At 40.7% G+C, this 22,808-nt stretch overlaps 1 protein-coding gene across 1 annotated transcript in view; it reads left to right on the plus strand.

The window, feature by feature from the left end:
- Positions 1-22,808, plus strand: part of AQR (aquarius intron-binding spliceosomal factor) — a 125,163-nt gene that overhangs the window by 3,903 nt on the left and 98,452 nt on the right. The window contains exons 4-9 of the mRNA XM_043516838.1: positions 8,852-9,262; positions 11,516-11,572; positions 14,848-14,888; positions 15,958-15,993; positions 19,934-20,054; positions 21,684-21,824. Coding sequence (XP_043372773.1) covers positions 8,852-9,262; positions 11,516-11,572; positions 14,848-14,888; positions 15,958-15,993; positions 19,934-20,054; positions 21,684-21,824 — 807 coding nt within the window. The remainder of the gene's footprint in view (positions 1-8,851; positions 9,263-11,515; positions 11,573-14,847; positions 14,889-15,957; positions 15,994-19,933; positions 20,055-21,683; positions 21,825-22,808) is intronic.

A 22,808-nucleotide genomic window follows, 5' to 3' on the forward strand; every position in this document is an offset into this window, starting at 1 on the left:
AGCTTCAATGGGAGAGATTGAGGGAGCCCTGTATCAGAATATCCCATAGCTCAATGGTTAGATCATGCTCCTAAGGGGTAAGAAACCCTTGTTCAAATCCTCTCTCTCCCTCACACAGAGGGGCGAATCGAACCCAGGTCTCCCACATCCCAAGTAAGTGCTCTAATCACTGGACTAAAAATTATAAAATGGGCACCACTGGCAACAGCTCCTCTTCCAGCTAGATCTTGAATGGGACTAGATCTGGTAAGTGGCCTCTGAACATGCCTACTAGATAGGTCCCTGCACAGTGGAGACCTAGGTATTGACTGAGTTTAGGCACCTAAAGGTTTAGGCAGCAGATGGGTGGGAGTTTTGTGGCACAGTGAAGCCAAAAACTTGGACTTGTGCATCTAAATCTGGAGTCTAGGCAATTAAGTACCTTTGTGGATCTGGGCTTAATCCAAAACCCACAGAAGTTAATGAGACTTCAAATCTCAGACTGGGACTTCTGTTCTAATGCTCAATTGCCTTAGTTTCCTTCTACAGTACATGTAAACCTTTGTAAATCTTAATCCTGCTCCTTTTACACACTTCAGTAATTCTTAGTGAGTACAGTGGGACTGCTCTCATCAGGAAAGACTGCAGGATAGCTCCCTGTAATAGTCCCTTGTAGTAATGTGTGTCTAATGTTCAAACTGCCTGGGTCTCTTAAACTATAAAGAGGCTTGTGTTCATATTAGTTGCACAGGAGTTTGGGGGATTTTTAAATGGTGAGTTATAACTTAATAAACTGGATTTATGCTTTGATGGCTCTGGGTAATGTATGTCTGAGAGGTAGTCATTATAAGGAAAATTGAATTACAAAGTGACTTTTTTTTTTATTACCAGATACATGATTTTCCCCAGTCTGAGTGGATAAATTGTACTACCTTATATGATGGCTATGTAATAGTGTTTCTCTAGTAGCTTTGAATAGGACATTTTTAGGGTTTTTTTTTTCTATTAAAATTGTAAACTTTTAGTGCTCACAATGAAGGATTAATAATGTTACAGTACCTTGAGCCAAAAAAACTTTTGTGTGCAGGCACAGTGAATGCTTCCTTACTTAAAAACCTGAGTCCTGACCTGAGACCCTGTCACTATGCCAGCCTTGAGTCCCTACATCTCTGCTGACCCTGCCATCTATCTTCCACCATTCCAGTTCTGTTCCCTTTCAAAGATTGGTGAATGTCCAGTAATCCTGAGCTACATACCTGCAAGATTGCAGTATATCCTCCCACTCCGCAAACTTGATTCTGCTTGTGTATCTGATTTCTGATCTACATACCCCCCACTTTTCCAGTCCTTTCCTGCCTACCATGATTCTGCTAATGCACCTAATCCAGATCTGCAGAGACCTACCATTCCAGTTCTCCCTACAGCTGGTTTCCCATTAGCTTCTAGCTTGATCCAAATTCCACTGAAGTCAATGAAAAGATCACTAACTTTAATGGATTTGGATTCACCTACAGTCCTGATCTGTAGGCGCTCATCATTCCAGTCTTGGACCTTTTGAGCAGAGACTAAAATTTTGTGCTGAACAGTTGTTCACAATTGTAGTTTTGCGATGTGCAGAAACTAGGATGAGATCCTCAAATTCCGTTTTACTTTGAACATCTGGGCATGATTCCACAAACACTCTCTCTCTCTCTCTCTCTCTATATATATACACAATATAATGTTGTGAATAGTCCCAGTATTGTCCTGTTCAATAGTATGTGCACAGTTGGGTCAACTGATGATAGAAATCCATTGTGCCACTCTGACTGGGGTCCCAGGGGAGCCACACTGAGGTTACTTAGTTAAGGCAAACTGCAAAGAATGGGGTAAACAATCCCCAAAGCTGGTGGTAATTCCAGTATTTAGATCCATTAGGCTAGCCTCAAAACAGCTTCTACAATACCTAACTGGTTACCCAGAAGCCAACACCACAGTTCCCTTAAAGCAACCCAGGCTTAGGCCTCCACCCAGACATTCCAAGTCAAATATGATGAGGACTATTGAAAATCTTATTCATCATGTAAGAAAATTCTACCAATCCCAAAGACACATGACCTCCCAGGTTAAGGAATATTTCGTATTTTACCCTTACAGACAATTCTTATTAATGAAACTAAAATTTATTAAAAAAGAAAAGAGAGAATATTGGTTAAAAGGTCAGTATACACACAAACATGAGTACAGTTCTGAGATCAGATTCATAGTAGAGATGGTGAGCTTTGTGGTTGCAAAGAATTCTTTCAGAATTAGTCCATAGGTTATAGTCCAATGTTCATATTCAAGGTGATCCAGATGGGACTGGAGATCTCAGTCTTATGACTCAAGCTTCCCCTGCATGAAGAATCAAGCAGATCTGAGATGAAAGGATCAGGTCCCAAGAGTCTTTTATACGGTTTTCTAGCAGCCTCCTGACCATACAGTCCTGGGTGAATAACAGGCTTTTGATGTAACCTTCTGTTTCCCAAACATCACCAGTAATCAACCTCATGGATTAACATAAGGTAATTTATCCATTAAGCAGTTCATATACAGTTTACCACAAACTTTAAAGAGATAATATATATAATAATAATATAGATAATGACATTATTTCACCCAAGATTCATCTAAATGTTAATATTCCCTTTTGATCTCTGAATCAATAGCTATAGTAATAGACAGGAACTGTCTGTTTACATGGCTAACATCTAACAAGATATAAGTAAACACACACAATTAGTATCACTTATAATTTTCTAACAATACAGGTTTGCATTTTAAAGTTGTAGCCTATCTAAGATGGAATGGCCCTAATTAACACTTACATACTTTTCTAAAATGTCTCTAAATGTTGAATTTGGGTCATTTATTCTGCAGGATGCTTAACCCTTTCTGGCCATGTAGTATAGAATAAAGTAGTATAGAATTGCATAGATAAAATAATGAAAAATCTTTACACTACATTTTCAGATATGATTATTGATTGCAGGTGCCTCCATTTTTGTGTGCCCATCTTGAGATGTCTTGAATGGCCCAGCTTTGGGGCTGCACAGAGCTCTTCTTCAGGTCTGGGGAAGGAAATCAGAGTGTCTGAGCTAAACATAAATTATGACAGATTGCTAAAAATAAATCACTTAAGCTAAAGTGGGCAATGGAGAGTTAGATTGTTATGCATAAGGTGTTTATACATGCTGTAGGACACCATTTAAAATGATGTAGGCAATGAAAAGTTAGCAGGCAGTGGGATGAATTACAAATCGTAATGAGTCATAAAACCAGTGTCCCTGTTAAATCCATGGGTTTTTTGTGTTTAGCAGAGTTATGAATTTAAGTTCCCAGGCTTGCCTTTTGAAATTGTTGTGCAGGTTTCCTCTAAGAATAAGGACTCAAGGTTGGCTATTGAGTGATCGCTTTGTGAAAAGTTTCAGAATGGTCACTGTGTTAGTCTGTATCAGCAAAAACAATGAGGAGTCCTTGTGGCACCTTACAGACTAACAAATTTATTTAGGCCTAAGCTTTCATGGGCTAAAACCCACTTCATCAGATGCATGGAGTGAAAAATACAGTAAGCAGTATAAATATTACAGCACATGAAAAGATGGGAGTTGCCTTACCAAGTGTGTGTGGGGGGGGTCAGTGCTAACGAGGCCAATTCAATTAAGGTGGAAGTAGCCTATTCTCAACAGCTGATTACTTTTGTAGTGCTAACGAGGCCAATGCAATCAAGGTGGACCTTTTCCATTTCCAACAGTTGACAAGAAGGTGTGAGTACCATTTCCAACCAGTTGACAAGAAGGTGTGTGACCCATCCACTCCCTGTCTTTATTCAGGCCTAATTTGATGGTGTTCAGTTTGCAAATTAATTCCAGTTCTGCAGTTTCTTGTTGAAGTCTGTTCTTGACCTCTTTTTGGTTGAAGAATTGCCACTTTTAAGTCTGTTATTGAGTGTCCAGGGAGATTGAAGTGTTCTGCTACTGGTTTTTGAATGTTACAATTCTTGATGTCTGATTTGTGTCCATTTATTCTTTTGCACAGAGACTGTCCGGTTTGGCCAATGTACATGGCAGAGGGGCATTGCTGGCACATGATGGCATATATCACATTGGTAGATGTGCAGGTGAACGAGCCCCTGATGGTGTGGCTGATGTGGTTAGATCCGATGATGGTGTTCATTGAATAGATATGTGGACAGAGTTGACAACGTTCTTTGTTGCAGGGATTGGTTCCTGGGTTAGTGTTTTTGTTGGGTGGTGTGTAGTTGCTGGTGAGTATTTGCTTCAGGTTCCCTCACTCTCACAGACCTTGGGAGACAGGCCAGTCCTCGCTTACCGACAGCCCCCCAACAAATAATTGTTTTTGGAGGAAGTGTACCTCCCCCCCGGGAAGTTACCATATAACTGCATGCTGTGGGCTTCTTGCACCTTCCTTTGGAGAAACTGGTACTGGTCACTGTCTGACACAGGATTCTGAATGAGAGTGACCAGTGGTCTGATCCAGTATGACATAGCCTATTTAATGCCCGCTGAGGAGATATCACAAGCTAAGAAAACTAAAACAGCTCTGAGGCTGTTCTAACTTGAGCTGGAAGCCAAATCAATCCCTAGGTTAGGGGAAGCTAAAGTGGCATGCAGTAACCTATGTTCCCCTCATTAGGTGTACCCCTCATTCCTCTGGTACACCTCAGAATCTGGCCTACTGATCAGTCATAGTCCAGTCAGGAAGAGAGAATTCTCAGTAAAGTTAATGTAAGTTTTGCACAAAAGAATCAAGGGCAGAACACTGCCCAGAATATCTCCTACATTTTTATACAACAAACCAGAACATCGCTGTAGGCTTCTTTACACTTGAAAGTCCTAAATATTTTTAAAAGCATCTGTTACTAAACGGAGGCATCATGTTTGAAAGTACCCACATTCACTATTTAATGAGATGTACCTAGAATGAAACTACTGGAATTGGATAAATACACACATCAATAAAAACAATGTGACACACGATTGAATTGGAATAAACTCAGTAGTGGCTGCTTTTCTGTGGGTACTGAGTCCCGCAAAAATAAAACGAAAGCTTATGAGAGGGGGAGCTGATAGCATCCCCTATTGTGAGGCTGCCTAACACTTTCCAATATAAAAGATTCTTGTGATCTTTTTCAAGAAGTTCTAATGCCTGCCACCTTTTCACCTATGATCTCTGATTACCTAGAGCTGGTTGATTCCGCACATTTATCCATCAGGCTCCACAGACTGGATTCCTGTAGAGTCCTGCCCCTCCTTAAAGAGACTGTCCCTCTCCTTTGCATATCATTTAAATAACATTCTCTTTCCCCCACCCTCTCAGTACATGTTTCCAAAGCTCTTTGATGTTATTGGGCTTTCTTGATTAAAAACTGTTGCATGTTGGTGGGCATTTTCCTTCCAAGATTTTTTTAAAAAAAGTATGTGCATGTATGACGGGTTTGTCCTCTTGAATATTATCACGTGAAGTTCCCTAATACTGAAGAGCTTCTCAGAGGGATGCCCCTCAAAGAACTTGTGCTCATGTATAATTGTGAAAAAGATAGAGCTAGAAGCCTACTTGAAAGAGCACAAGTCTCCTGGACTCTGCTGTCTTGCTTCAGGTAAAGGATACTAAACGGATGGCTTCAGTTGAAACTCAGTGAAAATCAGTTTGAAAGACACTCACTGTCCATTTCTTTCTGAAGGAGACGGTTGAGAATTGTGGTGAAATTAAAAATGGGATCCAGATGAATTACCATATAAAGACGTGAGCATACTGGTTAGTTGGTTTTTGACTAAGCTTACCATTTCTTTAGTTTCCTGTGCACCATGGAAACATACCTATTCCAAGAAAACATCCTATATTATTGTAAGTAATATACAATGGAGGACAACGCTTACTGACAGTTGATATTTCTGGCACCACTAAAGATTTCTGTTGCAGCCACTGAAGGATTATGGTATTTTAAAAACTGAAACAAAAACTACCAATGTTTAGACAACTCATAAACCAGTTTACTTGGCTGGGATTAGTGTTTGCAGGTTCCACGTTTCCACATTTTCCTTTAGTTGCTGTTGCTGTGGAAAAATATTTATCCCAGAAGTCTCCTGCTTGCTCTGTAGAAAATATTTTGTCTGCTTCTGTTTCTTTACTGCAAACATAATACACATTTTGAATTATTCTCCTCACCCCCCATAATTTATTTTAAAGGAACTGAAATCAGATGAATCTGAAGTGGTTTTAGAAAAATACAATATTTACATTAGAATGTCTTGATGTCACAGTATTATCTGTTTACTGAGAAGGGAAATATATGCCCTCCTGCCATAGTTATTATAAATTATGTTCCATAGATCTGCAGTGAGTTGCTGAAAACTATTTGCAGGACTCTGAATTGCAGGACTCCCAGGTTCATATAATTATTTCACTACTCTTGGCCCTTTTTACCCAACGGGCAGATTGTCAGTTTCTTTACATCTTTGGTACAATTTTGTCATGTTACATTAAGTAATGGTGCATCGTGTGGGATAATATGGAAGCCAGTGTGATGGGTAAAACAGGCATTTCCTTTTATCCTACCTTAATCAATAGCCTTACATTTAATGAGATTTAGACAGTTGCAAGGAATACATATTCTGCACGTATTTGTGGTAACTGAAAATGGCAGACATGCCAATTCCCACCCATACATCTACTATTGCACTATATCCATCTAGATCTGTATCTATAATTCATTGTATCTTTCCAAGTTATTTAACTCTGCCACCCAATTACTGCATATCGGACTTGAAAAAATTTTATATTGTGGTGATTGTCAGCTAGCCATCACTCTTGATAGCAATATTTTACTTTGATGTGCATTAAAAATCTCATATCATCTAACAATATTGATTCCATTATATATAGTCATTAAGGATTTCCTTATGCAGGCTTTCCATATCGCTGGCAGCAGTGTGGGGAAGAGCTGCCACTGGGATGATACTCCTAAGGGGCAGAGAAGGGAATAGATGGAGCCTGGGCTGTGCAGCCCACCCCAATAAGCTGCTCAGTACCAGAAAGGGAAGCAAGCTGTGTCAGAAAAAGGCCCCCAAGGAGCCGGAGGGGGGAATCATTTATGACCATCAGAGTTGCAGTTTAGTCCTTAATTTGCTCCTGGAATAGCACAGTTTTGCTCTGTCCTTTACTTGGGGTGGATTGCAAAGTACTAGTGCAGTGCATCATAACATACTACTCAATGTGAATTAGGCTCACTATATATACCAGACACAAAATTTTACTGTACATCTAAAGTCAAATTAGGGATCTTGCATTATTATTGTGTATTACCGTAACACCTAGGAGTCCTGCTATGTTTCCAGATCTCTTAGAGATAGGAGATAAGGCTTATTAAATGAATGCTGGAACAGGAGCAACTCGCAATGAGATGACAATGAAATAATTCACTTCTAAAGGATAATTCTGGCTCTGGGGTACAGTAATACATGGTAAAATCTAAAATGAATAGGTAGGACTGAAATTTAAATAAATGTAGTGATATGAGTTTTTAAAAATAATCTGAAGATTAATTTAAGAACATCAAGGAATTCAAACTTATAGCTCCACCATGAATTTAAGTTGCTCAGATCACTTGGATAAGTGTTTTTTTCACTTGTTTTAGAGGTGAATTTACTGCTGTTCTACATCAAGCTATCTATTTCTTATTATTCTATATTCTTCATACTACAAATGCAAAATCAGGAAACTGGCTTAAAATCTTATACAATTTAATGTCACAACCTTTTAAGATGCCAGCACAGTTGGTTTTATCCTGCATGTAATGTTGGCATATTGAAATATGCGTTTTAAAATGTAAAATTTAACACCACAGCAATTAACACAAAATAGTGTACAGCATATAGAAAAAGGTGACAAGATTTATTTATTTATTTATTTATTTTAAGCACAAAGAGTTGGAAGTTCCTGGGCCAGATTCTGTGCTGTGAATTCCCAATCTGCTGGAGACTTTCTTCTGTCCAACCCAATTCCAAAATCCAACAGGAATAGCACTTCCTTGGCTGTGCTTCACAGCTGTACATGCATAACTGAGATGAGAATTTGTCCCCTTTGACAATAGAGCTTGTAAATTTCCTCCATATTGTAGTATTACTGTGTCTCTCCTGTGACAGAGATCTGCTGATATAACTGACGCTGATATGAGTTTGAACCGGGGACCTATAGTGCAATAACTATGAGCCTCTAAAGTGTGAATTGAAGCACTTGGTCTTAGTTAGCTGCCATTGCTGACTCATTAAACTCTTACATTATCCAACCACTCAGTGGGATGGTGCTGCGGGCAAAGGCAGGTGTGAGTTACGTTGGCAGGTGTGGAAGAAAAACGAATCAGTAATGATGCATGAAAATTGCTCTGTTTAGAAATAGGCTTGGGGTAGCTGAGCTCTCTCACTCCTGCTGCTCTGCTCCCTCTTCACAGCTGGTATCACTAGCCTCTTGGTCCCTAGGTGTTGCCTTATCACTGTTTGAGACAGAGCCTTCTCCCTTGCAGCACTGGGGTCAGGAGCTGCTATTGTCTCCCTTACTGTCCCTCTCCCCTGGGCACCTCTTGCTTACCCCTCGTACTTTTGGTCCCTGGAAAAGTGGGATGGGGTTACAGGGCAACCCCAGGACCTGCCCCCAATCTCTGGTTTAAGGGCACAGGGCGGGATGTGTGAGCAAGGAGGGAGACCGAGCTGTGCTGTATCATGGGATGGGGCCCTGCCACTGTCACGCTCCCTCCTGGCTCCCACAGCAGCACAGGCTCCCAGCCGACTCACCGGGCCAAAACAACCCGTAGAGGGTGTGGGAGGAGGGCGCCTAGTACCATCTTGCTGCAGTTACACTAACTGCCGCTCTAGCAACGAGCGCTCGAGCTCCACGACCCCGCCGGTCTGCCTCTCTAGCCTGGAGAATCTATGATGATCCAGACGCCAATTCCGCTTCCGTTTTCTCCCCCAACTTCCGCTCTTCTGACCCAAGCGGCCAGTGTGAGGCTAGTAACTCAGCGGGGCTGGCTGAGGCTCTGGCTGGGCGAGTCCCATTCGGGGTCGGAGGGGGGGACGGAACAGACTATCGTGCCTCGAGACCGGTCACCGGGAGGGAGACGGGAGTGAGTGAGGCGCCGGGACCCCCTACGCGCTTCGGCATTGGCGGCGGGCGGCGGCTTCGCTTCAGCCCAAGAAGATCGTGGCGGCCCACTGTGGCGCAGATCAACGCGGAGTTCGTGACCCAGGTGAGGGCCGGGAGGGGCTGGGGTGGGGAATATCTGCTCCCCCGCCCCCGTGCTGCGGCCGAGCGTCATGGCGAGGAGCACCGGCCACGGGGTGTTAGCTGCCCTGGGCTCTCCCGGGCCAGCTCATTCAGAGGCTAGTGATTAACGACCCCCCTCGGGCGGCTGGGGGTTTGGGCCTTGGAGACGTTTGTCCCGGTGTAAGCGCGGGTCAGCCCCTTGGCCTTGCAGTGTCTGATTCCCGCTGAGCTGCTGGCTTTAGGGGCCTCTCTAGGCAGCGCGTTGCTCTGGTATATGGAGCGCCTGGGCAGTTCGACAGCGTGTCTGTCCGTGCTTCCCTCGCACGCTTCTGTGGCCTGGCTCCCTTCCCACACACACTCCGCTCAGCTGCAGTCCCCGCCACCAACTGGCAGCCTTGGCTGACCTGGTCTAAGTGCACGAGGGTCCGTGGTTTAATGGAGGGTTGGCCTGGGTTTCTTTAATTACATGATCTGAGGTGTCTGTAAGCAGACTCAACCTGGTAGCTTTGTCTCACGCTTGGGTCACGTTTGGAAGGCTATCGTTACAACCACAAGGGCTGAAATCTCATTCTTCTTTTAGTGGAAGCATTACAGCTAAAAAGCACCCCTTGCAACTGCACCCAAAGTAGTCACTCTGCACAGCAGACTCTGGTCCCTTCCCCAGCCTTAATCCCACAGGTCCCCCTACCCAACGAGGAAGCACACAGCGAGTGCAAATTACAGCGAGTACAGAGGAGGAATTCAAAGCACTGACAGCTTACTCACAGCCATGCGGAAGGCAGAAAGCTGAGGACGGTTCGTGTCTCCTAAGAAGGATGTTCTGGATGCTTAGGTCCACCTCTGCCAATTGCTTCTCTGGCTAGGGCTCCTGGACAATTCCTCTGCAAGAGCAGGTGCAAAAGCCAAGCATGAGCTATCACTATACAAAGCTCTGTTGATGTGTGAAATCTTGCCCTCATCCCTGCCTCCGTCTCCCATCCCATCTACATCAACCCTACTCGATGAATAGGGACTGAGTGAACACAGTCAGTCACCGCTTCACTGTCGTGCCCATTGCCCCGGATGATTTTTGTCCCTTGCTACTTCTTCGTGGCTCCCGAGACCTAGCCTGTGGGGATGCACACCTAGCACACCTGCCTGTGTTCTGTGAAGGGAGATGGCACAGGGAGAGGCAACGACAGAGGCTATGTCTATGTTACAAGCAGCAGCACTGTAGCTGTGCCACTGTGGTGTAGATGCTTACTACAGCGACAGAAGGGGTTTTTCCATCTCTGTAGTAAATCCACCCCTGGAAAGGCAGAATTCTTCCATTGACCCAGTGGTGTCTACGCTGGGACTTAGGTCAGCTTAACTGTCTTTCAGGGGTGTGAATGTTTTCATGCCCCTGAACGACATACTTAGATCAATCTAAGTTTTAGTTGGAGTTTTTGACTCAGCAGATGTTCATGAAACTTGTAGAGCAAGCTCTCTATTTATTGTAGGGGAGTGGATTTTTCAAGTTGTCATTGTATGGTAATATTGAAATGTACTGCTGTACAACAGGAAGGTCTCTGCCAAATGAGTAATAGGTCCTCTGACCCGAGGGACTTCATAAGAAAACAATTTGTAATGGTACAGAATAACCAGAACATCATAACTGTGGCTGGAGGTTCAGTGTATCATGAAACAGGTGGGTTTTAAGCAGTTTTATGTGAACTCCTGCTCTACTCTGTCCAAGACATCCTCCTCTCTTTCATTCAGAATGAAACTTCCTCAGAGATGACCATGGAGCCTGTGACAGCATATCTCATTAACCTTGCAGGAGATGGGGAGTAGTGAGGAGTTGCTAGGCCTTCAACAGACGTCCCATGGCCCTTTCTGAATATCCTGAAACCTCTAAAATTTCTCAGGAGGTCTTAGAATATCTGCTTGGGTGGAGGCCTATGACCAATGCATACTGTGTGAGGAGCCTACCTGCCCTTCCTGTCGCACCATCAAAATGATTTAGGAGAAACATGCTCCGGAGCTCTCAAATTCCGGAGCTTTTCATCAAACTTGAGCCTTCCCACATCATCTACGGAGCAGTGCATGACCTAGATAGCATCTTTTTATTAGGTGTATCTGTTAGGAGATTAAATTTAGCTAGCATATGGAATAAAAACGTTTTGGTTCACTATAAAATAGACAGACTAGTTACAGATGGTTGTGTATTTGTCCATATCTTTAATGAAAAAACTTTTTTTTTCCCCCCTTACAGTTGGCAAATAAGTACTGGGCTCCACATGTGAAGAAAAAATTACCTTTTGATTCAAAGGTAAAAACTTGGGTTATTACTTGCATTGATACTAACAGGATGTAATAGAGTGAAGGACGTTTAAAAAATTCTTGGCTAGTAGTATGTAAGGTTGTTGTCCCCAGTCCTCCTTCCAACCTGTGGAGCTCATCACCGTAGTAGGGTTTCTCTATACAACAAAACAAAAAAACAAGTGGTAGGCTATTAGGCAACCAATACTGATATTCCAAATTTTGTTGGTATTGTCTTGAAAATTTCCCAAAACAACCTAGTTAACTTTTTATCATGCTAATTTTTCTGATTTTTATTGATAAATACACTTGCATGTTAATAAGGTCCCAATCTTGCAAATGCACATGCTTAACTTTATGTAGGACTAGGAAGTAGTAGTAAACCCATTTATTCATATCTGAATGCTGGTGACGACATAGTAGAATTTTCTGAAGACTATCGATCCATTGCTAACTTTACATGCTCAGCAGATGACCTACCTGTGATCTGTTGCACATCAGCTAATCCTCTCCTCACTGGTCGTCCCCCACTAGGATGACTTGCTATCAGTCTTCCATGACAATTTTCTCAAGGTTATTTCCAGCTCTTCACCTGCTGTGATCAAAATACATAAGTCAGCTTCTGTCCAATAATATTTCTAACATAAGAGTCCTTGGTCTTTTCCATCCAGGAGATAGACAAGAGTCTTTGCCTTCACCATGTTGAAGGGCTGCAGTTTTCTTCTTATCAGCAACATTAGTTTCTTATGTAGGACTACTTATGTATAAAGTTAAAGTACACATGTTTGCAGGATCAGGCATAATAGAGCATCCAAAACTATTCCTGGGGGATTTATATACCAAAAAAATAAAAATTCTGTGCATGATATTTTAAAGGTCTGCAAAATTCTGCATATTTTATTTGTCAGAATAACAATATAATCATGCTCCTGCTATCAGCCACAGGTAGCTGGGGTTGTCAGTGGGTGGGAGAAATCACAAATTCTGCAGGGGGCAATAAAATCTGTGGGGAACATCAATTCTGCACAAATTTTGTGTTATACAGTGGTGCAGAGTCCAAACCCAACTTAAGTTCTGTGTACTCAACAACTACAGGTGAGTCAGTGGATCTAATTACAATAGATTACACAATAACATGTCTGGGGCTTTAGTTAAGATCTTGTCTGCACTATAAATAAATTGAAACTGAGCTGTAATTAGCTCATCTGCCTGTTATAATTGTATAGTAAATGACTATATAATGTTCTAAGTCTTTTGATGCATCAGGTCATCTTTGTGGTGATAGCATAGACTAAGAGGAAGGATTGTCCAGTGCTTAGGGCACTGGCCTAGGATGTGGGAGACATGGGTTCAATTCCCTGTTGTGCCATAGACTTCCAAGTTACTTAACCTCTGTGCTTGAGTTCCCTATCCATAAAATGCCTCCCTACTTCACAACAATAGGGGATAAATGCATTAAAAGATTGTGAAACTTTGAGATCCACCAATGAAAAGCATTATATAAGGAATCGGTATTATCAATATTATTATTATTTTATTACTAGTGTTATACAAGTAAATTTAGGAATATGTGCTCAGAAGACCTAATATTTTAGATTCTCTTTTTGTAAACTTTACTAGCATCTTCTGACATGTACGGAAGCAGCAGGTCTATGAAACTGATTGCTTGACACTGGCAGTATGCTACACTGCAGTTATACCTTCAACTGGCCTGTGTCAGCTAACTTGGTCTCGCAGTTCTTGGTCTACAGGGCTGTAAAATTGTGGTGTAGATGTTTGGTCCTCCCAACTCATGGGTCCCAGAGCTGAGGCTCCAGCCCGAACCTGAACATCTACACCACAGTTTTATAGCCTGGTAGCCCAAACCCTGTGAGCCCGAGTCAGCTGACGTGGGCCAGCTGCAGGTGTTTAATTGCAGTGTAGATAGATCCTGGCTGTCTTCATGTAAGCATGATCAGTATAATCTTAAACACTTGAAATACAAAAGTCTCCACAGAGAAGGAACAAACTTGTCATGTTGGCATCCCGGTGACATTTTTAGGGACTGTCATGTTTCAGAGGGCCGTTTGCACCTCTGACCCCTTCTTTTCACTTCCAGAGTGCACCACTCTTACGGGTGTCTTGCTTTCACCTCTTGGAGTAGAATACTATGATCCTACCAATCATAGACCATGTCTTGCGCTACAGCACCCTATGCACCAACTATGATTGCTCAGCCATGACTGTGACCCAAAACAAAGCATAAAAATAAAAAAGGATTTTAACATAGTACAAGACCTATGCACATATCAGTTTTACCTAAAGGGTTATGTAGGCCTAACTTTTATCCCAGACCCCCCTTTATCTCAGGGGACTGAGGTTCAGTCTCCTCCCCAGCAATCTGCCTCACTCTTCCCCTTACCATCTTCCCTTTTCCTGTCTGTCTTTAAAACTTTGAGGCTTTTGATCTCCCCACAAACTTTACAGGGCTGTGACATTCCTGAAGAAATGTGTTTAACAAGACCAGTTGTGGGATCTGGCTATTACATCACAGCAGATGGCTCTAGCACTGTCAATCCAGTGTTTATGGAGATGGGCATATGAAGCTATTGTGTCTCTTTCTGCCTATTTGCAACTATCCCCTTTTTGAGTTAATTCCTTATAAACAACACAGTAACAAAGGCAAACAGATGGAATATATAATATGTGTGCAATATTACGGGCAGCTTCCATGTGCTTTGCAAGGAAAGCCCTAACACTCAATTCTTGGCTTAAAGGAAGCAAAAATAATGAAAAATATAGTGTGTGGTTGCTTGATGAAGTTCTGTAGTGATGGTGTCATCTAGCATACAAGTCATGGGCCCAGATTTTCAAAAGTTTCTAGTGGTTTTGGATACCTCTTTTTGTGTGTGTGTTTGCCCAACTTGAAAGATCTTAAAGGGGTCTGAATTTCTGAGGGCAGTTGCGTAATACTTACTGAATGTTAGGCCTCTTTAATATGTCTTAAATTGGCTACCCAGAATTACTAGTTAGTTTCAAAATTGGGTTTAGTCAGCAGTGCCAAAGACATCCTGTGAGACCTTACCTACATTTGTAAAGCTCTTTTAAGATCTGTGGAGGAAAAGTGCAATAAGGATGCAAGGTAGTATTGATATAATTGAGGACTCACCAAATGTCATTAATCACAGAGCATCTAGTTAATGGCAATTCTGATTTCAGAAACCTTAATGTCTAGAATATGAAAATGAATCCAACCGAAAGTATGAATTCTTAATGAATATAATTTTAATGTATCATTTGCAATAGGTTATTGAAGATGTGTATACAAAAGAAATTGTCAAATCAAGGTCAGTACAATGTTGCTCCTCTATTATTTAGAACATGTTGAAGACATGTATCCGTGCTGATTTAAGGTACTTTAATAATATGAGTTAGAAAATGAATGAAAAGTGTAGTAATGGCTGTTGGTTGACTTATGTGATTTCAGAGATTAAATATAAGCTTTCTTTATGGCTATGTTTCTAGAATTATGATCTAACTATGATCTGATATAGTGAATAAATCATTCTCTGAATTCCATTTTTTGTTCCCTTTGTGATTTGTTGTAGCCTAAGGTGGTCTTTGTAGTGATTGTTAACTTTAGCATTCCCCCAGTTCCCAGTCAATGGGAAGATGAATCTCTCCTTCCTAACCTCTGTGATCTCCCTGCAGTTTATTCCTCTTTGAGATATGTAAAGGAGCTGACAGCTAGGGAGACCTCCTCTTCTGGTTATTGTCTTATTCATGTCTTTTTCCTAGTTTACTAATAACAGTTTGCTAAAGAGACTGTTTCATGTGCACAAACAATTGAACATGCTCTAATGAGCCTTAATGTTAAATAGAGAAGAGGATGAGGCAAAGCGTTGTGTAAGGTTAAAAACAACATTCCATGACTGTATCCAGAGGAGAGGGAACAGCAACTGATATCCTTGAAGGCTCATGGGATCCGTATAAGTTAACATCCCTGGAAGCAAATTCAGGATCTGGAGATATCTGATTTTAAAATCTGGGACATCAGAGTTTGATTTACAATTGCTTTATTTTTAATCCTCTTTACCTATAAAGTAACCAAAATTTGGGTTAAAAATTACCATTTGTAGATTTTTATTACAGTGAATTCATGTGGGATTCCTTGAAATCTAATCTGTTGTCTTTGAAGAGTAGGTACTGAAATTAACTTGGGATCCATTTAGTTGTCATTTCAAGGCAATATCTGAAAGAAGTTGCACAGAAGTCTTAGAAGAAGAGTACAACTTTTATTTTCAAATCACGAAGTAAAGGAAAAGTTTTACACTTTTTCTGAGTCATTGTCTATACTAAAGATAAGCATGAGAGTTTTTCTTTTCTGTTTCACTTTTGTCCTTTTTTCCTTTTTAGGTTTGCCATTAGAAAGATAATGCTTCTTGAATTCAGGTAAGTTTTGGAGTGAAATAAAAATTAACTCTATGATAACCAGTGAAACTAAAGGTCAGACACAGGAGCTTGCAAGGTAGTATACTTTGTCCATCTACACTTGCTAAAGCTCAGAATGAGACAAATAGGAAAATTTAGTGCAGAAAACTGGATATGATGTGGGATAACACTTTTTAGAAGGTCTTGTTTCATGACTCTGAATTTGTAATGTAAATAAATATAGAACATTGAAAAGGAGTACCAGTTATGCAGAGAATAGTGATAAATTGTGGACTCCTCTTACAGGCCCTGATTCAAAGCCCATGGAAGTCAGTGGGAGTCTTTGGATCAGGAACGTAATTAATGTGCAACATTTGTGAAGTATGCTGCATTTTAAGGACAGTAGTATGACTTGTTCACCTGTCAAGTGAAGGAAATCTGATATTTAGAAATGATTAAGAAAAAGTCTGCTTTATTGTTTTAAAGTTTCACTGTAATGGATAAACCACAAAAAAAGAAAATATATGAAATGCCAACATTCATTGTAAATTAATCTTTGATTTCGTTTTGATTTCTCTAGCTTACCTACTGGGGAGGTAGCATGAGCTGGCACTTGGCCAGGACTAAATGTGCCTTCACTTCTGTCAAACGCAAGCTTGAGAGATGAAGGGAAGGAGTGTGATATAGAAATGGGCCCATTTATTGGAAATGTAGGATAAGCTTAGAAGCAAAATGTTCATTTTTTAAATGTTGGCATTTTCTCCTTTTTCCTCCCTTTTGTATTTGAGAAGATGAGGACAACATCAAATACAATTGTGGTTTTGTCGAGGGCGATTAAGTAGCTTCTTACTTCATTTGCAGTTGGCATTGATACCCTTCTAAAGAAATACAGTAAAAGCTGTCTTATCCAGCATGTTGGGGTAATGGGGGGTGCCAGTAAGTGAAAAATGCCGGTTAACTAAGAGGGAGGGCATTTCAGTGTGGGGCTGGGGTTGGGGCATGGGCTTTGGGAGGGAGTTTGGGTGCAGAAGTGGGTTCGGGGTGCTGGATCCAGGGGGGGGCTCACCTCGGGTGGCTCCCCCTACAAGTGGCGACCTGTCCTGGCTCTCTTAGGCGGAGGCGCGTCAGGCAGCTCTGCGCGCTGTCCCTGCTCAAGTGCTGGCTCCGCAGCTCCCATTGGCCAGGTACCGTAGCCAACGGGAGCTGTGGGGGCAGCGCCTGCAAGCAGAGGTAGTATGCAGAACCACCTGCTGCATCTCTGCCTAGGAGCAGCCAGGACAGGATTCAGCCCCACGGTGAGCGCCCCCTGGATCTGGCACTCCGAGCCCCATCCTGTGCCCCAACCCCCTGCTCCGAGCCCCCTCCTGCGCTCCGAACTCCGCATGGCCGTTCCTCTATCTAGGAGCAGCAGGGGCATGTCGCCACTTCCGTGGAGCCACGCAGAGTGAGGTAGGAAGCCTGTCAGCCTCGCGCCAACCGGACTATAAACCAGACTTTCAATGAAGATTAGAAATGCCGGTTATAGAGCTTTCCAGTTTGTATAGGGCTGGATAATCCAGTTTTTACTGTACTCTGTAGTATGCACTGTTTTAATCTTTCCAATAAGCTCACATTCTTTAAGTTGCATTAGAGGTTCTTTGTGCTGATACTGCTGATACTCCCCACTATTTCTCTAAACCCTGTGTCTTTTCTGTCTCTCCCTATCTCCATGTCCCTATCAGAGCCTCAATCTTTTCCATCTTCATATGCACATTTCATGTTTCCCTATCCTTGAGGCCCCATCCGCTACCATTCTACCAGTTGAGGATGACTGGGCAAGCACATTTGCAAGAATCAGAGAATCTTCAAAGAGCGCAGAAGAGTCTCTGAGTGATGTGAGGCTTTTTCTTCACCTATTGGGGCTGCCCACTCTCTATACTCTGGGCCCAATTGTGCATACGTGCCTCTCCCAACGAATTATACATAGAGGGCTAATCCTGCAAACCCTCCATCTTTAGAATGGCCCTGTGCCACTCCATTTCTGCACTGTATTGTGGTGCACCAACCTTGTCCTTAGAATGCAAGTCCTTTGGGCAGAGAAGTTACTGCTAAGGCATTGCTCTCCTTTTGTGCAGAACTATATACCCTTTTGATACAATTTTTTTTTCTATAAAAATATATATAAATAATAATAATATAATTATAATATAATAATATATTATAATAATATAATATAAAATAATAATATAATAATAATAATATATTTTCTATAAAAATTCTATATAAAATTGTTGGGATAGTTCATCTAACATCCATGGGTAACTCGAAGTTTGTTGTCAGATGGAGAAGTGTTTATGAAATATTTGTAATGTTTGGGAAGCAAATTAATAACAATGGCAAATTAAATAGCAGCATTCCTTTATTCAATCTGTAATACTTCAAGGCTTATTTATCTTTGATAAAGGGCTTTAGTTTACCTTTCAATTATAAGCAAGGTATGTGAAACTTCAGATCACGCTCTAACATATTAGTTGGAGATTTTTTAAATGTAAAGAAATTACTTAATTTGATGTCATAGATTGTAAAAAGTGAGAATTACCGAGAACACTGTTTCTTGTTTAATTTATAGTTTATTTTATTTGTGTAATTTTTATAACTATTAGTGTCTTTGTTTATTTAAATACTTACTCTGGTCTCATATCGTACCATCTCAAAGAAAAGCCTGTGGAAACTTCCTAGATATTCTGTCTTCCTCCATTCAGTTCAGCATGCAGAATTTCCTTATATGCTCCCCTCAGGAGTGAAGGATTTACGGGAATTGGAGGTTGCCTGTTTTGTAGCATCAAATCATGGCTCCCATCAAGAGTGAAGGCCTATTTTGTCAGAAGTGACCTTGATTCATCTCTTTTGACTGACCTCTATTTTTAGAGTTGTTTTCCTTGCAGAGGGCTTTAGCTTATCAGTCAAAGAAGAAAAAACAGCCTCCCAGCTAAGACATTACAGGAAAACTGAACATGCCCTTACTTCCCCAATATAGTTCCTCTGAGTCTGGTTGTCATACAAACCACAGATGGATTGCAGTCTTTGAAAGGGGCTGGGGGCAAGTAAGGCCAAATCTTGGGACTAAGGAGACTTGATTACTATTCCTGACTCAGCCATTGATATTCTTTCTGACCTTGGGGAAAATCATTTAACTGTTCTGTGATTGTTTCCCCATCTGTAAAACTAGTGTAATTATACTTACCTGCTTCACAGGGGACATTGTGAGGCGAAATCCATTAATGTTTGTGTGTGGTGCTCAGGCATTCTGGTTTTGGATAGAACTGCTGTTAAATAAATAAATATGAGCTCATGGAGCTTTTGTGGGCTCTGCAGTTGCAAAGGCAAATTAGGATTTGGGGTCTTATTCAGTCTAATGTGTTAATTACTTTAGATTGGTTGCCCTGTGGAACTACACCATTTTGTTGCCTTTGTAGACCACTTATATGTATAATCTTTGCTGATGCTTAGTCATATTCTGTTATCAAGTAAAATATGTATATTAATAATCTTTTTATAAAGTGTGGTGTTATGCCATAGAGCTTTCTTTCATGAGAGAAAGCAGGCATTTGTATCTGAGTACTAGAGGAAGCATCTGAAGTATTTATCATATGCAGTAAATTGAGTTATTCTCTTCTACTGGAAAATCAACATGAAATAATGTCCAAGCTTATGATATTCTGCTGTCACCACTTAGTACGCGTAAAAACTCTTTAATCAACAGTCTTCCAAATGAGTAATTCATCTCTCTTCATATACTGTGCCTATCCAGTAAGTTTTGCTGCAATGACCTAGATTAGATTTAACTTCAGGAATTACTCACAAATTGTAAAGATAGTTTATAAAAAAAAAAAAAAAATCTGTAGATAATTATGCTTTTTTTCAGATAAGTGACAGATTAGGTGGGTGGTGGAAACTAATGAGAAATTCTTTCTCTTCACAGCCAGTACCTTGAAAATTACCTGTGGATGAATTATTCTCCAGAGGTGTCCAGTAAGGCCTATTTAATGTCAATCTGCTGTATGGTGAATGAGAAGTTCAGAGAAAATGTACCTGCGTGGGAGGTAACCAATTTCAGTTACAGCTAGCATTGACTTTGATCCACAAGTTGCAGCTTTCACACTGTGCCCACTTAAAGTGATGGAAGGTAGCAGAGCCTACAATGTTAAAAGTAAATGGTGTGTTTTCTGAGGTTGTCTGCCAGAGTACTTCAAACAGTTGTATGCTTTTGTTTTGTTTTTTTGAGAAAAGCAGTAGACAGACGAAAGATTTCTTTTGATATGAAATCATTTGTTCTACTATGTAATGCCTTTGCATTTCAGATTTTTTTTTTTTTTTTTGGACACTTGACAAAAAGTCTGGCATTTGGTGAAGGATTTTTTCTGGTAGTAGAAAGAAAAATGCGGAGAGGAAATTACATTTGTGTGTGAAAATGTATCACTGGAAGTAGGACAACTATTTTATCTCTGTCAGTTTCTTGTTTGAAACGTTTGAGTGTATTTTTGTGGCTTATATAAAGTGAAAATGCTTTATTTATACTTTACTTATTAGTAACTAGTTCAGAATACCTTTTCTTAAGTAAACCTCTTATTTTTAAATATATTTAAGCAGGTATCAACAATATAATCTAGGCAGAAATATAATATGCAAACTTTAGAGCAGAGGCACATTTTCCTCCTAATATGATTTACAGATTTAAAATATATATCTATATCAATTTATAGACCTTTTAAGCACTGCTCAAATAGTGATCCCCATTAGATGTAAAAATATACCATGTGCAAAGTTTAAAAAAAAAACCCTGCTACTAAAAATCCCATTGTACCTCAATACATTCCAAGTATAGGCAGGTGATAGTATAGTAAAGTCAGTAGTGTGTTAGTTTACTTTTTAATAGTGCCCACTATATTGACCTTACAAGAGAAAGGGAAGGGAATTACTTCAGTGTTAGTGAAACAGGACAGATAAATAGCCTGGATGAGTGACTCGGTTTGCTCAGGTTTCTGCAGCTTCTGTATCAGCAAAGGTACTGCATGGGAAGTGACAGGTGCAAGCCTCCTCACACCTTCCTATCTGTCTTATTCTGGAGGGGCAACTGGTCCCCCTGATCTTCAGTCCTTGTTTTCTCTGCTGAGATTGTTGAGTTCCCCTGTTATGGTGGCTTTGTGGGGTAGGAGCTAGAGGAAGACGCATTGCTCTCACCACCAAACAGCTGTGACTTTTTTTTTTTTTTTAGTCAGAATCCACCTGATTCCCTGATACTCTGACTGGGACTGGACACAGGTTAGAGTGGTGTGGGTGCTGATCTAACTGGCACCAGCTGGTAACAGTCCCATAGGCCCCTCTGCTAGCTGAGCCTAACCAAAACATGGAGTACTCCTGCCAGGTTTCTGACATACCTCCTCCCCAGCACATCACCTGTGCCACAAACGGGGTAAAATGTGTGTCAAAGCCAGCCAGTGCTCTGCCCCGGAGACTCCTGCACACCATGGGAATTCTGGAACAGGAAGATATGGCCAATCTCTGCTCCATTTGTACTGTGTAAGAAGCATAAAGGGACCAAAGTAGGGCAGAGAATCAGCCACAATGTTTTCATGTGTGGATTTTGATAAGGAATTAAATTTTTTTTTTTTAGACAGTAAACAGGTTTGACTGGAGCTAATTGAAAATACAACTTTCCCTTCTATTTCTAGACATTCAAAAAGAAGCCAGAGCACTTTCCTTTCTTTTTCAAATGTATATTGGAAGCATCATTAGATGAGAGTGACAGTGAACTGTCTCTGCATGAACAGACAGTCCTCCTTCTCTTCCTTGATCACTGCTTCAACAGTTTAGTAAGTTATGCTGAACATGTTTGAATATTTTCCATATGGCTGTAGTGTTCCAGGTGAGAGCTGGATTGATTTAATTGGTGAGTCTGCTAAATAGGACATACATTGAAATTCCTGTCCTCAGGAGTTGGGTGCAGTAGGGAAGGTTGTGATAGTTGCTGTGGCTCTTGTGTACTCTTCCGTTCCCTTCTCCCTCCTTCCAACTACTGACTATCCTGCTATGGCAAAGGGCATGCAAGAGGATGCAATGTCTTATCTCAAAGTTGAGAGAGGGACATTTATTGCTGTAATAAGTGGAGTGTGTACTATAGAAGACTTAAGAGGGCGTAAGACTTAGTTATTTGAGTCTTAAGCTCAGTAAAATTTATAACTATATATTATACTGGGAAATGTGCTTTTATTTTATAATTGTGTCTTTTAAGAACTGGATGGAAAACTTCCATGTAAATTAAATTTTGATGAAATATTGAAAAAAGACTTAAAAATTTTTTCCCCTTTCTAACCAGTTCTGGTTATTAATGTATTGCCGCACTAATAGTTGTTTTAAAAAGCAAACACAAAAGTATATGTTTAGTTTCTAGTGGAAGCGGTATAAAACTATAGATCATAACTTGGTACAATTTGCATTATACATATAGTGGATGTTTGATGCTGAACTAGCTTTTGTCCAGAGTGTGACTTCTCTGGAGCATAAGTTTTTTACACACAAATATTATTTGAAGTGTTGCTCCCCTGTCATTCATGGTGGTGATGGTTTTTTCATTATTTGTATTATATTTTCACCTACAAATCGCCAGTCAAATTCAGTGTTGTAGTTAAGCTTGGTAGAATTCTGGTGTGTGGTGTTTTTTTTTTTTTGATGGATAATACCAATACAATATTTATTTTTAATTTTTTTTTTAGTTTTTTAATCAATTTAAATCTTCATAGTTGCAGGACATTATGGGGAGGGTCAGACAATAATTATTTAATGACAGTAATCACTGA

Source organism: Dermochelys coriacea, chromosome 6 (genome assembly GCF_009764565.3).
Source record: "Dermochelys coriacea isolate rDerCor1 chromosome 6, rDerCor1.pri.v4, whole genome shotgun sequence".
NCBI classification, from domain to species: domain Eukaryota; kingdom Metazoa; phylum Chordata; order Testudines; family Dermochelyidae; genus Dermochelys; species Dermochelys coriacea.